Source organism: Suricata suricatta, chromosome 10 (assembly GCF_006229205.1).
Source record: "Suricata suricatta isolate VVHF042 chromosome 10, meerkat_22Aug2017_6uvM2_HiC, whole genome shotgun sequence".
Lineage (NCBI taxonomy): Eukaryota > Metazoa > Chordata > Mammalia > Carnivora > Herpestidae > Suricata > Suricata suricatta.
The window spans coordinates 60717204-60733341 of NC_043709.1; the positions used below are offsets into that span (position 1 = coordinate 60717204).

Sequence of the window (16138 nt, forward strand, 5' to 3'; positions counted from 1 at the left end):
GCCCTCCCCTCTGCCTCCGGCCGCTCGGGGACACTGAGGCACGCCTGGGCGGCGACCGCCTCGGCGGCCCTCAGCCCGTCTCAGACTTGAGAGCCCTCTCCCCACGTCCCCAGACCTTATGATCCGTCCGTCTGGGGGCACCTATCCCCGAAGCAGCCGGAGCTGGGACTGAGACCTTCCCCAGCCTCACTCCCTAGTCCCGCCTTCGTGTGACCGCTCGCCGGGCCTCAAACCACCACGCCCAAAGGGTCGAGCGGTGCTTTGAGATCCAGAGGGGGCGCCCGATTGAGGGTGTGTGAGGAGGAGGTGGTAGTGGGGATGGCTGAGTCCCGAGGAATCTCATTAACCCGGGCACTGGGAAAAGGAAGGATGGGGAAGGGTGGCCTAGGGACTCTAAATTTACAGAAGTCTTCGTAGGGGAAGGGGAGGGTCGGTGGGGAGAGGCCGGAATGGGTGTAAAACGGGAAAGGAAAGAGTTAAGGGGGGATTAGGGCATTGTGTTGGGGGCGGGGCGGGGGGGGGTGTAAATCCTCCTCCGAGAATGGAAGCCAGGTCCTCAGACACAGCATGGTGCCTTCACTCTTTTGACCAGATCTGTCAAGGGTCATTCTCAGAACTGAATAGGTAAAATGCCTACGTGTCCTGTGTGCGTAGGCACACACCAACACACATATCAAGGGAAGTCATTCTTGACTGCTCCCCGCTCCCCCTCACTTCTCACATCCAGTCAGGCACCAAGTCCGGCCTCCACCACCTCCTCCATATCACCCTTCCCTTTACTTCTAGGCATCCCCTCAGCGGCTACAGGCCACATCTCACCTCTTGCCTGGACTGCTGCCACACATTGGTCTCCTTGTCTCTAATTTTGCCCTCCTTCAAACTCTGACAATGCTCATAGGCACCATTTATGCAACAACTACTAAGTGCCAGACACTGGGGTAAGAGTTCCACATGTATTATTCCTAATCCTTATAACAACCCTGGGACGCTGCTGAATTATGTTTCCCCATTCTGAAGAAGAAGAATCTAAGGCATCAAAGGTTATATTCCCTGGCCAAGCTTACACCATAGTAAATGGCTGACTTACCCAGAACTTCCTGGCTCTAAGCCCCTATTCCAATCTACTCTCTGCTGCTGGGGCTTTCTAATATATGAATATTCCTGTAGGTTGCCCTTAGGACCAGAGCCTTTGCACAGCTGGTTAAAACTTCTACAGCAGCCTCCACTCTGTCAGTGCTCAGTCACACTCAACTTTGAGCATTTCAAAAGTGTTAGGGTGCCTGGGTGGCTCAGTCTGTTAAGTGTGCGACTTTAGCTCAGGTTATGATCTCATGCATAGTTCATGGGTTTGGGCCCGTGTTGGGCTCTGTGCTGAGGGCTCTTGGAGCCTGGAGCCTGCTTTGGATTGTGTCTCCTCTCTGCCACTCCCCCACTGGTGCGCGCACTCTCTCTCTCTCTCTCTCTCAAAAATAAATAAACATTAAAATAAATAAATAAAAACCTGTTGTTAATCTCTCACACCTCTGGACCTTTGCATACACTCTCCCTTCTGCCTATAAACCCTCTTTCTCTCACCCTTTATTTTCTTTACCTAGTCATTGCTTCTTTCAGGTAGCCTTCCTTCATTCCCCAAACACGGGATTACCTTCACTCTTTTGTCTTCAGTAACATCTAGTAATTACTCTCTCCAGATACTTCCTGCTCTTTATGTTAGCTGCTTGTTTGTGAGGCACAGGGCTAGGTCTGTTGTTTAGGTTGCACACCTGGGCCTAGCTCACTGGGCTAGGTGCTCATTGAGCATGTACTGAATGAATGAATGTTCCTTTGGTCCAGTCTCCATCTCAAAAAAGCAAAAACAAGCAAACAACTGTGCTTCCCAGAAGAATTGGAGCAGGTCAGAGAAAGTGAGGGAAATGTGTCTAGGGTTTTGAAGAACTATTATTCCCTTGGGCTCTTATTCCAGAATCAGGCCTCATTCTTTCCCTCTGTTTTCCTTTTGTCCCCTGCTATCCTCGCTCTTTCCCTTTTCATAGCATTTCTTTTTATTTTAAATGTTTTTTGGTTTTATTTATTTAAGTAATCTCTACATCCAACATGGGGCTTGAACTCATGTCCCTGAGATCAAGAGTCGCGTGCTCTTCCAACTGAGCCAGCCAGGTGCCCCAACACTTCTCTTTCTGATTCTGATCTGCCTCTCCTAGCATTACTATATTCTCTCAGGACTCCAAAGTCCACAAAGGAAGCCAAGGCTCAGAGTAGAGTGGAGCCAGGGCCAGCACTGGGAGTCCTGTCTTGTAGCCCTGGTGCCGGAAGAAGCGATGGGGAGACCCAGCAGAGAGTGAGGGAGTTGGGCTATGCATGTAATATGTAAATGTGGATACCTATAGGCTGGGGAGGGGACCCCCATTTCCAAGCTCTCCTATACAGAGGTTGCTAGCTTCTAAAAAGCTTCCTTTTTGTTGCCCTGTGTTCTCAGCTTTGCCTCCCAGAATTGGATTCTTTTACCCAAGGGCTCCATCAAAGCACAGGGTAGTGCTCACATCCCAAAGTCCTGAGAGATTGTCCCTGAACCCAAGGAACAAGTTTCCTTGGTCACCAGCTCCATTGCTTTTGGAGGACCTTACCAGATTAACAGCTGTTCCCCAGGGCCTCTTATCTCTATCCCCACCATCTCTGTTTTCCCCTATGTCTCTCCGGGCATCTTCCTGTTTTCCTGTCTCTAGGTGCTTTCTTCTTTCCCGTCCCCTCTGTGTTCTCTGTCACTGGTGTCTCTCCTGGAGACAAGGGCTGGGCCTGGGTGCATGGGGGTGTGGGTAGTGGCCAGACCAGGGGCCCGGGACATGAGCGCAACTTTCCAAGCTTCTCTTCCAGGCCCCTGTGGTTGGGGAGCTCCACAGAGGGAGAGATGAGTCAGCGGCCCACAGAGCAGAGGTGGGGGGGTCTGGGTGGGGGTGGGGATGCCAGGGTTCCCCAGGGCCAGGGAGTTCGCTGGGGCCTCTGGGTCTCTCAACTCTGGAGGATACGGGGAGTAAAGGAGCTCTGGTTCCCCCAAGGTTCAGTAGAGGTGGCTACACTAGTAGGAGCTGCAGGCAGCAGTTTGTAGGACTGGCAGTGCCCTCCACATCACCCTTACACCCAGATTCCTCTGGGAAGAGGGGTTCCTAAGTCCACCCCCCCACAAGGAGACTTAAGGGACCTTTAGAGCTGCTGGGATGATAGGTCTGCACTGTATGTGTATGACATCTGCCATGTATGTAAATAACTGTACCCCCAGGGTGGGAGTCCCTGATTGGGAAGCAGTTCTAGGTGACTGTGAGTCTGTCTGCATGTATATATACTGGTGTGGGGTGTGCGTTCTTGTGACTGGGGGTTAGGGTAGGTGTCTTGGTACATCATTTATGTAGGAGCTAAATATATGTGTGTGTGTGTGTGTGTGTGTGTGTGTGTGTGTGTATCAGCGTGGGTGCCTGCGAAGTAGTCAATGGGCCCTTGAACAACATGGGTTTGTGCTACGTGTGGGCCCACTTCTACACTGATTTTTTTTTTACAGCCCAGTGCAAAAATACATTTTCTCCTCCTTATGATTTTTTTCTTTTATAGTTTATTGTAAAGTTGGTTTCCATATAACACCCAGTGCTCATTTCCACAAGTGCCCTCCTCCATGCCCATCACCCGCTTCCCCTCTCCCCCCTCCATTCAGCACTCAGTTTGTTCTCAGTATTCAAGAGTTTCTCATGGTTTGCCTCCCTTCCTCTCCTCAACTATTTTTCCCCCTTCCTTTCCCCCATGGTCCTCTGTTAACCTTATGATTTTCTTAATAACATTTTTTTACTCCGGTTGACTTTACTGTAAGAATATGATACACATACGCAATCTGTCATGACTGTTTATGTTATCAGAAGGTCCACAGCAGGCTGTTGATAGTTAAGTTTTGGGGGAATCAAAATTTATATGCTGATTTTCAACTGTGAGGGGGTTGGCACCCCTAACCCTTGCATTGTTCAGGGGTCAATATATGTTCATAACTCAGCATGTGTGCGAGCGTGTATCTAAAAGCGTGTCACCCATTAGGTATGTGTTAGGGTATGTGTATGTATTCCAGGGGCCCTGTTAGCTGTTCATGGGTGATTCTAGGGGAGCCAAACCTTCTATAACGACAACAGGAAAGGTTTAGGAGTCCCTTTGGCTTGCGGCTGTCAGAGGGAGGCCGGTCTAGGAGGGTGAGCAGAGGGCAGTGGGTGTGGAAGGAGGCAGCTTTTCTAAGGAGTAGGGGGACAGAAGTCTTCCACTCTGCCCAGTTTTAACTCTCTCTCCGCCTCACCCCATCTCACTCCCCAATCTTTCCAGAAGATCCCCAACCATTAGAGAGAACTGAGGCAGGTTCTGGATTCAGACCCTCTAACTTAGAAATGCCACCCTGATTCTTCTATGGGAGGGAGGGAAGGGAGTGGCCCCTGTGGTTCAGCCCAGTCCTGGGGTTGAGATCAGAAAGGCACCATCCCACCCCTTCCTTCAGGGGCGTCCATCTCAGAGCTCAGCATCTGGGTGGCCATGGGCGGAGGCTGAGGGGCCCCCAGGGTGGTGGGGGGTAGTGGATAGAAACCAGATGCCTAGGGGGTTTATACTGGAAGGACCAGAGCCGCAGCCTCTACCCGCCCCTGCCACATGGCGCCTCTGCCTGGGCTGCCCCACCCCCTGGGAGGCTGGGCTGAGGGAGGCCTGCAAGGGTGGAGGCAGGTCCTTGGTCAGGGCTCCTAGTCGCTGCCCCGTGCCCCTGGGGGAACCAGAAAGGGGGCTGGGGGTCTGGACCCAGGAATACCAGGTCCTCGGCTGGGCAGTAGGGCTATCTTTTAAAAGAGTGTGGAAAAAGTCAGAACCCAGTGTCCCAAGGGAGGTAGCTGAGGCTTCAGGCAACCCCTCTACCTGGCTTTGGCACTGGCCTTTGGGAGGGGGTTCTGTGTCCAGGCGCTATCCTATGGAGGGGTGACGCATCAGGGGCCCTGGCTTACGTATATCCGGGAAACTTGCTCCTTCCTTTTCCTTCCCTAGCACTCCAGTCCCTCCCCAGTTACGTTTAGGGATAAAGCCCCCAAGGGAAGGTGAGAAAGTCCCCCCATCTCCTCTCCCCAACCCTGCATCTCCATTCATCCTTCCTTGTTCAGTCCTTTCCTTTCTTCCCTAGTCTAGGCTGAGACCCAACCTCTTCTATCACCTGCCACTTCTCTTGCTCTGGAGTCTAGACTTTTCTCCTTTGCCTCAGTTGCCTGCCTGATCTAACTGGTCTCAGGCTTTTCTACTTGTGGTTCAGCAATTTCTCCAAAGCTTCCCCCTCTTATTCCCAGCTTCTGAGTGGGGGGCTCCAGAAGTCCATCTGGCACCTCAACCTCGGATGCCCCCACCAGGGGGAGACTGGGAGGTCAAGGGGACACCCCACCACGGGCACTTCCTCTTGGGCAGACGGGTGGGGTGGCCCGTGTAATCATCGGACACAATTATGCGCTATTTATACTCCCTCCCTGCCCCCCACCTGCCTGGCGGCTTAACCCTCTGCCTCCTCCAGACCTGGCCATGCCTCCGGCTATTTTTTCTGTCCTGTCCTTCCAACCATTGTCTCTATCTTTGTTCCTCTGGGCCTGTTTCTTATTTTCTGCTCTCTCTGTTTTTTTAAAGTCAAGCACCTGGTCTTCGGTTTCCCTCTTGTCTCTTTCTCTTTTATGTCCCACAGCGTCTTTTCTGATTCTTTTGGATCGTTTTATTTTTGTGTATCTCTGGGTCTTTCTGCTCTTTTTTCTTTCTTTCTCTCTCTCTTCCTTCCTCCCTCTCTCCCTCTCTCCCTCTTTCTCTCCTTCCTTCCTCCCTTCCTTCCTTCCTTCTTTCTTTTGCTTCTTTCCCTTTTGTCTGCCCTGGTTCCCTAAAACCTTTCTCCAAATGCTGAGCCTCCAGGATTGCTTGGAGGAATTCACATCCAGGGACTGAAATCCAAACACCTGGTCCTAAATTTTGATTCTGCCTGCTAGTTAAACTGCACTTAACCCTCCCTGGACCTCCAGTCTGCTCCTCCTTCCTCCCCACCTTTTCCTCAGCAGGAGCAAAAGAAGCCAGGAAGTGGGGACTCAGGGGAGAAAGTGAGGGAACTGGACTGGGGAGTTAGGGGGTGGGCAGGACAGGTGTCCCTTGCTCTGATGGACGTGGACCCCTCTGTAGGAGAGATGCTACCGACTGGCTGCCCAGTCCCTTCTCTCTCATAAACTTACCTTAGGGCTCAGGTTTCAGTTAATAATAAAACTTTTTGGGTTTCCCTCACCCAACCTAGTTGACCTTCTTTCTTTTCTTCCCCTGTGTGATGAGAGCCATAGTTTGGAAGTCCTGCCAAAGCTCTAACTTCAGGTCTGCCTACAGCAGAGGGAACTGATGCATGGCAATGAAACAGAGAACTGGGAGCTCCCTCCCAGGAAAGGATGATCACTCAGAAGAACTATCCAGCAAAGGATAGAGATTTGACATGTGGCCAAGAGGGGGCTAAACGATGGTAACTGGCAAGGAATGATGGAGGCTAGGGCTTACCTTTTTGGGAGTTAATCCAAAGGGGCGAGGTTCGGACATGGATGAGCTGATCCAATAAACTTCTACCTCCACCCTCACTCCTGCCCACCTTCAATTTTCTTAGACTCAGAAGAGCCAGGTTCTGATCCACAAAGTGACGTAGGCCTCGTTGGTACTTTCTTAGGAGTGAAACTGAGACATTGGGAAGAAGATTGGGGAACCCCTGAGCCTGTGCCAAGCCCTCCTTCCACTCTCCACCCCTTCCTCCAGGCCTTGCTCTCGAACCCACCTCAGTGACCCTAAAAGTTTGGGCAGCCGAAGTCTCCACCCAGAGCATGGCCTTCCTCTTGTCTCTCACATGGAGCACGCACACATGTGCGCGCGCGCACACACACACACACACACACACACACACACACACTGTTCTCCTGATCTAGAGGTGGGTGACTGGGGGAGCAAGCATCTCTGTGGTCAGCTCGGGTGTATGTGTGGCATGTGCACCTCCAGCTATGTGCCTATGCTCACTTGTGTGTGTTTGTCTGTGCCCATTCATGACAGCAGCTGTGGCCGTGTGGGCAGCACTGTGTGTGCGGACGTGTGCATGTATCATCCTGTGTTTGTCCATGAGTGTGTATGTCAGTGTGTTCCAATCTCTCTGTGTGAGTGTCGTCCCCCATCCCCCCCCCCCCCCCCCCCCCCCCCCCCCCCCCCCCCCCCCCCCCCCCCCCCCCCCCCCCCGCCCCGGATCTCTAATTAGTGGTTTGGGGTTTGTTCCTTTTCCCTCCTGTTCCTTCCCTCAGCGGCGCGGCGGCCTCAGCAGCAGTGGGAGCAGCAGCAGCAGCAGCAGCGGCGGGAGCAGCCAGGACTCTGAAGTCAGAGTAGGATTGTAGGATCCCAGTCCGAGTGGGAGCAGGAGTGGAGCTGGCCTTTGAGAGGAGCCCTCAGGCCACCCCCTGCCTGCACTCCCACAGCCCAACCTCCACGGAGGAGAGACCCAGGACACCCAGCCCCAGAGCCCCCAGGTACATGACATTGGGGAGCCCTGAGAGGGGTTCCCGCGGATGTCTATGGGATTGCTGGGGGCAGGGTGGGTGACATCGAGGCCCACTGTCCCTTCCACCCTTCCCCTTCATTACCCCCCACCCCCCAGGACACTTGACAACTTGCCCATGGCCCTACCCTCCTCCTGCTTCCACCCCTTCCCTGGAGCCCTGTCTCTCCTCTCCCGCCCAGATCCCTTCTTTGGGGAGCTCAGCAAATGGAGCAGGAAATTTGGACCCTCTGCCTCCCTCTCTCGCCCTGCTCATTGGATCCGGAGCCTTCTCCGCTGGGAAAGCTGTAATTAGAGGGTGGATCCCTACAGACAGAGAGCAGCCCCCCCACCCCCCACCCCCCAGTCCCTTCTAACTTTAGATCTCTTCTCTCCCATTCTCCCATTCTCCCTCCCTCTCCCTCTCCCTCTTTCTCCGGCTCAGCTGGCTCTCTCCATCTGCCTGGCTCCTTGGGACCCGATCCCCAGCCTCAGGATGGCGTCCTCCCTGCTTGAGGTAACTGCCCCCTCCTCCCCCCAGGACACCAGTGAGAGAATCCTAATGGTCCTAATCCCTCCCTGCCCCCTGCCTCCCAACTCACACAGACAGTGGCTGTGGTGCTTGTCACTTCCAGGGTCCCTCTGATGAGGAGAGAGGACAGGGCTCAGAGGGGGGAGCAGAGGGCAGGAGGAAGGGCTGGAGAGAGAGGGGCCAGGGTCAGAGAGCTGTCAAAGGAAGATGAGAAGGGCCGGGTCAGAAGAAGGCATGGACCTCTGGGTCTGCAGCACACATCAAATCTGAGGAGTGGACAGGGATGGAGGAAGAGGAGGGATGGGAGATGGGTCAGCCCTCTCAGACTGGGGGAGAGAGTGAGAGGGCTGGTGGGGTGGGCACCAGGAACTGCACTGGGTATAGTGCCTCGGGGGGGTCCCCATATCCAGGAGCTCCTGGCCTGAGCCTGGGCTGAAGCTTGTCTGGTTTGTAGGTGAGTAGGGGGTGGGCTATGGGGCAGGGGTGCGTAGGGGAAGAGGCGAGCTATGAGAGAAGGGAGAAGGGCAGCTCTGTGCATGTGGGGGGGCTGGCCAGAGGAACTGGGCCCAGGCCTGAGAGGGAAGCAAGGAGGAGGGCCAGGGTCTGAGGCCGCCTGCCCGGCTCACAAATATTTAGCTTTCAGCCAAAGACAAACTCAGCTCTATTTTGGGAGTGGGAGGCTCCAGGGCGGACTGGGCCACTTCCCCCACAGGCTGGGACCCCGGGATATCTTGCCTTGGCACTGGGGATGGGGGGGCACTAGGGTACCATGGAGGTCAGGTTTGGGGGTCTTGAGAAATCATGAACTCTGTCCAGGAGGGACTCCAGGTGCATAGCCGGAAAGGAAGGACTCATAGCCACTCAAAGCCACTCAGAATGCCTGAGTTCTCCTTGCTTCTGGGTCTCTGACTGTGTTTCTCTGTCATCATCTCTGTCCTGTTTTCTGGATCCCTCCACAGGAGTTTGGGGCTGGAGAGCCCACCTCTTGGGTCAGCCGCCTTCAGTAGCCTTGAGCTTCTCATACTCTCAGGCCCCTCAGAAACCCCCATCTCTGCTCTCAGTGCCCTAGCTCAGGTCCCTGGGCGATGGGCCCCTGGTTCATTCAGCCTCCGGGAAAGGTGTGTGTGAGACGGAGTGAAAGTCTTTTAACACCTGTGTTCACTGGCCTGGGTGTGAGTGCTAGGATGTAAACCAGCGTGACTTCACATGCGTGGCTGGCTCTGGGAGAGCACAGGTGTGTGGTGTGTGTGTGTATATGTACCAGCTGGGCCATCTGGCAACTGGCCGTCCAAGTGGGGAATGGTGTGTGTATGTAAGGCTGGGAATGATGAGTTTGTGATTGAGTTTGAGGGAATGGCATGCAAGCCAGTGGTGCGGACACGATGTCCCTCGTCACTGCTTGGTATCCAGTTGGGGTCCACAGGTGTTGTGTTCTATGTCCTGCCACGATGAGGGCAGATTGCTGACCCTGCCATCTCCCCACTGGACTCTATATGGAGCCATCATTGGAACACTGTGGTTGGTCTTGAGGAAGTTCTGGGACCAAGGTGCGTGGAGATCCTGGGTCATTCCAGGGCAGGGGCAGTGTCAGTGGGCGTGGGCACCATGCCAGGTTGCCAGCATGGCACTGGTGCCTGGGGGAGGGGCTAGCCCAGAGGCCTGCTGGAAAGACACAGGATTGGGGTAGCACTTGGCAAGAGGAGTGTGTGCTAGAATCTGGGCTTTCATGTCCCTCACTCCTTGTGAGCTGGAGATGCCTCCAACACAAAGACACTCCAGTCCTGTCTGTTTCTTCTACTTTTGGGGCACCAGGTCCCTGAGCTGTCCCCTTCCCCCACCCAGGAAGCCTTCCACCTGGCATAGGGGGGCTCTCTGGTGGTGGGAAGAATTTGGAGGTTCAAAGAGGGAAATAGCTGCTGTCTGAGGAGAGGCTCACCTGGGCTGAGTGAGCTGCAGGGGAAGAGTCCAGAGGGAGAAACGGAGGTGAGGGCTAGGTGGGGATGGAGAATTGCAAGTGGGGGAAAACCAGACAATGTGGGCAGAGGTTGACATGGAGAACTGGAACCTGGGACCTTGTGTGCTCAGATCAGATGGCCAGCTGGCCCTCAGATTAGTGCAAGCTTCAGCAGGAGGTCAGTCCGGCGCAGAGGGTCCCTGGAAAAAGAGGACCCTCTACCCTGGCTGCATATAGGAGTGAGAGCTGGGACAGCATCTTGTTCTTTCTTACTGAAAAGGAGACTTCTTTTCAGTACTTGAAGCCTGCTTTTATTGTTTTAGTGGGGTAGAGGTCGGAGGAAAAATAACTGGAAGTTAGGACCCCTGGGAAGGTGATACATTTGGTCAGGTATAGGGGCGCATACGTAGGAACCCCTCAGGAACATGCAAGCAACCGCAGAAGGGAAACTGAGGCCGTGGTAAACCTCCAGCAAGGTGCCCTGCTCTTGGCCTCCAGAACCTTCTGAGTGGGTCTGGTGCCTTGCTCCCCCTTCCCTGCCCTCAGGGGCCCTGGGGGCCACCACTCCAGCGCTGGGGTCTCCTGTTGGCCTGGGGCTGCTAGCCTTCTTTCACCCCTCCTTCCCTCTCCCCAGCTGGGTGGGGTCCCTGGGCTTGGCTGAGGCCCCTGTGGCCACAGTGTGAGGGCCGGGCAGTGGGGGGGGGGGACGGCGTCGGCGTTTTTAAAAATAAACCGACCGCAGGGAAACCAACGGAGCCGGGCTGGGCCGAGGGGGAGAAGTGGTCAGGGGGAGAAGGAGGGAGGAGTGGCCTGGTCTGGGGGTTTTCTGGGGCCCAGCATCATGGTGGTTTTCTTTTAGGTAGGAGATCTGTCCTCCTCCTCCTCCTCCTCCCCCTCCCCTTTTTCTTGTTTCTTCCTCCTTTCTTTTCCTCTCTGTTTTCCTCCCCCTTCCTAGCCGAGTCTCTCTCCATCACCTCTTTGTTTATTCTACTTTCCTCTCTCTCCCTGCCCTTTGTCTTTTCACCTTCCTGCTCTTTTGGATCTCTGCCCATTTCTGCCCCTTGATGCCAGTTTCCCCTTCTGCCTACCCTTCTCCCATGCCCTGTGGCTTTTATATCTGTGCCTCACTCTGTGCAGGATCCTTTGCTCCTCTCAGCTCTGGATCTCTGCCTCTCTACTTCGTACTGCATGTCTTTACCTCTCCGTTCCGCTAGCGTTTGACTCCTGCCAGGTACCCTGCCTCAGCCTACCCTCTGCTTGTAAGATGGGAGGCTCCAGGGAAACTTTGGCTGGGGAGGACCTAGGGCTTTTCCCATAGCCAGATTTGAGGACGGTTTTGGTGGCTCAAATTTGGGAGTCCTTGGGATCAACAGGACTTCAGAGAGGTAATTGGGCAAGGTGGGGGTTGCAGGTGTACACTCGGGGAGCAGTGCAGGAGTGATGACTGCACACGCCCCTCACTGCAACCTTAAACTCCAGACCCACCTGTAAAATCGGTGTCACACACACACATCCCGAATCCTCGGAGGGACCGGGCAGGTCTTGGATGCTTGGGTTCTTTTTTAGCTTTACTGGAAAAGCACCGGGTACATCAGCTTTTGAGAGCATCTTTTTGTGTGAGATTATCAGTCAATATCTGTACCAGTCAGAGATGCTGGAGGGTATCTCCTCCTGGGGTATCCTGAGGTTGACTCAGGGATGGGAATCTCAGGGTGGTTGGGCGAGTAGCAGTGGCATGATGGGCATGGGCACTAAGGACATTTTGTGCTTGGAAAAGAGCCCCATGCCTCATATCTACATATCTTCCTTCACTCACTCATGGTGCTGGAAGGGTGTAGAGAGACCAGCTACATGAGGGCTACATGTTAGGGGACACTGGACATGGAGGGGTATAGCCATGAGCCAATGTCTTAGCCATCCCAATTCCCAGCCTCAGAGGAGTGTGAGGACTTCAGGCTCCTCCAGCCTTCCCAAAGGGGTACCAGCTGCCTCCACAAAGCAGGAGGTGCCCACTGCCCGCTTGAAAGACATTCTTGCCTCAGCCACAGTCCTGGCTTGGCGGCAGCCCTGTTCACTCTCAATGTCCCAGTGTCTCTGCATCGCCTCCTCTTGCTCCCCAGCTCTAGAGTCCCTGCCAAGAGATTCCTTATTCCCTACAGGAGGCTGTGGCCTCAGGGAGACCCGGCCACTCACTGCCTTAGTTGAAAGCTGGAGCAGAGACAGGAAGTGGAATATGGGGGGAAAGCTGAGAAAATCTGGAGTGGGGATGACTGCAGTCCCCTAATATTTCTCTTTCTCCCCACGTTTCTCTTGAGACTTATCTCTTCTCTCCAAGTCTCTGACCATGGCCTCTATGCTGAACCCACTTCCAGGAGCAGGACCCCTTAATTCTTATCTCACCTGGGTGCTGCATCGATCCCCGGCTCTTCTCGTCGCTATTTAAGAAGTGTCTCCTGTTCTCCGGAGGCCCTGGCACCCTCCAGGAACTCCACAGTGAGCTCTGCCTCCTGCCACCTGGGTCAGGTTATTAGGCTGCGTTCTGGACCTCTCTCTCCTTCCATGAATCCACCTGAACTCTGCCCTGAGGCCCAGTGTTCTTTATTGGCTCCTCCACTTCCACCTCCCATCCTCAACTTTTCCCGGACCCCGTGGTTCTGCTCTCCAGGTCTCTGGGGTCTCGTCCCAGGGATTTGCCCTTCCTTTGTCACTTCCCTTCCTCTCCCCCTAAGCAGTGTTTCTCTCTGTCCACAGGAGGAAGCTCACTATGGCTCCAGTCCCCTGGCCATGCTGACAGCGGCGTGCAGCAAATTTGGTGGCACCAGCCCTCTGCGGGACTCAACGACACTGGGCAAAGCAAGCGCAAAGAAGCCATACTCTGTGGGCAGTGACCTTACAGCCCCCAAAACCATGGGGGATGCCTACCCAGCCCCCTTTTCAAGCACCAATGGGCTCCTCTCACCTGCAGGCAGTCCTCCGGCACCCGCTTCGGGCTATGCCAATGACTACCCTCCCTTTTCCCACTCATTCCCCGGGCCCACGGGCACCCAGGACCCTGGGCTACTAGTGCCGAAGGGCCACGGCTCTTCTGACTGCCTGCCCAGTGTCTACACCTCTCTGGATATGGCACACCCCTACGGCTCCTGGTACAAGGCAGGCATCCACACAGGCATCTCACCGGGCCCGGGCAACGCTCCTACTCCTTGGTGGGACATGCATCCCGGGGGCAATTGGCTAGGTGGTGGGCAGGGGCAGGGTGATGGACTGCAAGGGACACTGCCCACAGGCCCTGCTCAGCCTCCACTGAACCCCCAGCTGCCCACCTACCCGTCCGACTTTGCCCCCCTTAATCCAGCTCCCTATCCAGCTCCCCACCTCCTGCAACCAGGTCCCCAGCACGTCTTGTCCCAAGATGTCTATAAACCCAAGGCAGTGAGCAACAGCGGGCAGCTGGAGGGGAGCGGTGGGGCCAAACCTCCTCGGGGCGCAGGCACTGCGGGCAGCAGCGGATACGGAGGGGGCAGCGGAGCAGGGCGCTCCTCCTGTGACTGCCCCAACTGCCAGGAGCTAGAGCGCCTGGGGGCAGCGGCAGCCGGGCTGCGGAAGAAGCCCATCCACAGCTGCCACATTCCTGGCTGTGGCAAGGTGTACGGCAAGGCCTCCCACCTGAAGGCCCACTTGCGCTGGCACACGGGCGAGAGGCCCTTCGTCTGCAACTGGCTCTTCTGCGGCAAGAGGTTCACCCGTTCGGACGAGCTGGAGCGCCACGTGCGCACCCACACCCGGGAGAAGAAGTTCACCTGCCTGCTCTGCTCCAAGCGCTTTACCCGGAGTGACCACCTGAGCAAGCACCAACGTACCCACGGCGAGCCAGGCCCAGGGCCCCCTCCCAGCGGCCCCAAGGAACTGGGGGAGGGCCGCAGTGCAGGGGAAGAGGAGGCCAGTCAGACGCCCCGACCGTCAGCTTCCCCGGCACCCCCAGAGAAGGCCCCTGAGGGCAGCCCAGAGCAGAGCAACCTGCTGGAGATCTGAGCTGGGTGGAGGGTCTTCAGTCCCAGGGCTGCCTTGCCAGCCTCTCCTGGCTTCATGGACCACTGCTTGCCCCTAGACCCCTTTGTCCCAAGCATGCTGCCCTTGGGGCTCTCGCTGGCTCTCCCCTGGCCATTCTGGGCCTGGGTGTCCCCCAGCATGCCACTTCAGCTCACCCGTCCCTTTGCCTTGAGCCTGTTCTGCAAACTCTCATCTCAGGCCCTCACCTCGTGCCTGATTTCCGCAGTCTAGTTTCCTAAGTTCTTCCCTCACCCCTGCTCACAGCTTCCGTCTCCTCTGCTCTATGGCATCATTTCATTTTCCTTCCATCTGGGCTCTCAACTTTATTTCTCCATCTCACTAACTCCTTGACAAACATTCTTTCTGCTTCCCAAGCTTATTTACCACTGTTGCTTATCTTCTAGGCTCCAGTCTTCCCAATTTCCTATTCCACTTGCTTTCCATGCTCCAAAACAGTTTTTGTTTTTTTTTTGTTTTTACAAACACAATGATGATGATGATGATGATGATAATTTATTGCCCCCTGCTGGCCTCTTCATTAGGGACCAGAGTTAGGGGGATTGGGGTTAATGACCTGGCAGGGAGCAGGGTGCCAAGAGGGGGGCAGACCAGTGGGGATCTGATCCCAGAGATGGGGTGACCCCAAGGTCAGGGAGGCTGCCCCCAGGCCTGTATATTTAACCCCTATGTTCCAAGAGAAATGAATACTAATAATAATAATTCTATTTATCTAAGTTATGATGACAGGTCAGGTAGAGTGAGCTGGGGAGGGAAGGAGGTCCATTTCTGCTATGGAAATTTTAGTTAAATGTATCTCTGTATAGAAAAAGTGTTAGTGGAGATCTTGTTAATAGAATTTCTATCATCAGGGTCTCAGTTAACGGGGTTTCTCTTTTAATGGAATCTCTGCTAATAGGGTTGGTTAGCTAGATCTCTGTTAAAGAGTTGATGGGGGGAGGGGTCTCTCAGTTAGGGAATCCCTAGTATTCCCAGCCCCAGCCAGAAGCTGTGAAACCTCAAGCCCTATGCAGGGGAGGACTGGAATGTACCCCAGCTCCTTTGACCCCAGAGCAAGCTCTTCCACTGCCCCTCCCCTGACCCCAGCAGGTTAATCCCTTGTTGCCATGGTTATGGAGAGCTTTCAGCTGCCATCCAGGACATGCTTTTTTTTGTGGAAGCCAAGCTAACAGGAGGAGCACACTGGTTTGGTGGTAGCTCTCCTAAAGAATAGGTGGGGAAGGCTTTCTCTGGGATCAGATTCAAATAAATCAAGTATTTATTGAGTGTCTATTCTGTACAAGGCACTAGTAGGCTGGTGCCTAAAAGCCAAGAGAAAGAAGAATTTATAGAGCTAGAAGGACAGAGGTCCCCGAGTGGATCTGGGGTTGCGTCCACCCCCCCCTACCGCCCCCCCCCCTCCCCCCGACCTGGGACTTCCAATGCTCCCAACTCCACCTCTGGTGACTTTTAAAGCCGCTTCGTGCCTTTGAATGCCTTTCCTGTGACTTTGGATCCTCCTTTTCTATCTCCTGCTCCCTCAAGTCCCCAAGTTAAAGGTTTAAAGGCTCTGGAGCTTGGGGGAGAGGGTAATATTGTGGAAGGGAAAGGATCATGCCCTCATGGAGTCTTTTTTTTTAATTATTATTATTATTATTTAATAAAAAATTCGATTTTAAATTTTGTCCTGGTGAGAAAAGAGAAAGAGGAAGGAAGAAGAGTGAGCCACAGGATTTTTCCTTGGCAAACTGGAGACTCCCCACGGGCATCCTATCGTGCCCGTTGGCACACTGTGCCCGCGGCAGAACGCCGCGTCGGCCAGGCCCTCGGGCGGAGGTCAGTATTTGGGCGCCCAGGGTTGTGTCGTCTCGGGAAGGCAGGTAGGTTTCCTTCCCGGCTCTTTCCAGCCTCCACCTCCGGACTCCGGCCAGGGCAGGGACCCGGTCGGCGCGCCGGTCCCGGGAGCGCGGCGCGGACTACCCCGCGGCCCCGAGCGGGTCCCGGCGGGCGGCCCCGGCCTGGCACGTAACCGCCC

The 16138-nt window shown here is 54.9% G+C and overlaps 2 protein-coding genes across 2 annotated transcripts in view; both read left to right on the forward strand.

The window, feature by feature from the left end:
* Window positions 1-7497: 7497 nt before the first annotated feature.
* On the forward strand, window positions 7498-14549 carry SP7 (Sp7 transcription factor). The gene is made up of 3 exons (XM_029955292.1): window positions 7498-7565; window positions 8019-8090; window positions 12811-14549. The coding sequence occupies exons 2-3, from the start codon at window positions 8070-8072 to the stop codon at window positions 14086-14088; spliced, it is 1299 nt and encodes a 432-aa protein (XP_029811152.1). The 5' UTR covers window positions 7498-7565; window positions 8019-8069; the 3' UTR covers window positions 14089-14549.
* A 1338-nt stretch (window positions 14550-15887) lies between these two features.
* The window catches only part of AAAS (aladin WD repeat nucleoporin), a 17132-nt gene continuing 16881 nt past the window's right edge, over window positions 15888-16138 (forward strand). The window contains exon 1 of the mRNA XM_029953448.1: window positions 15888-15983. The gene's annotated coding sequence lies outside the window, so the exon portion shown is untranslated. The remainder of the gene's footprint in view (window positions 15984-16138) is intronic.

Bases quoted from the DNA above. Each gene is read 5' to 3' on its own strand.
- SP7 (XM_029955292.1), top strand. From the start codon at position 8,070: ATGGCGTCCTCCCTGCTTGAG. The intron at 8,091-12,810 runs GTAACTGCCCCC...CTCTGTCCACAG, and splicing joins TGGCGTCCTCCCTGCTTGAG to GAGGAAGCTCACTATGGCTC.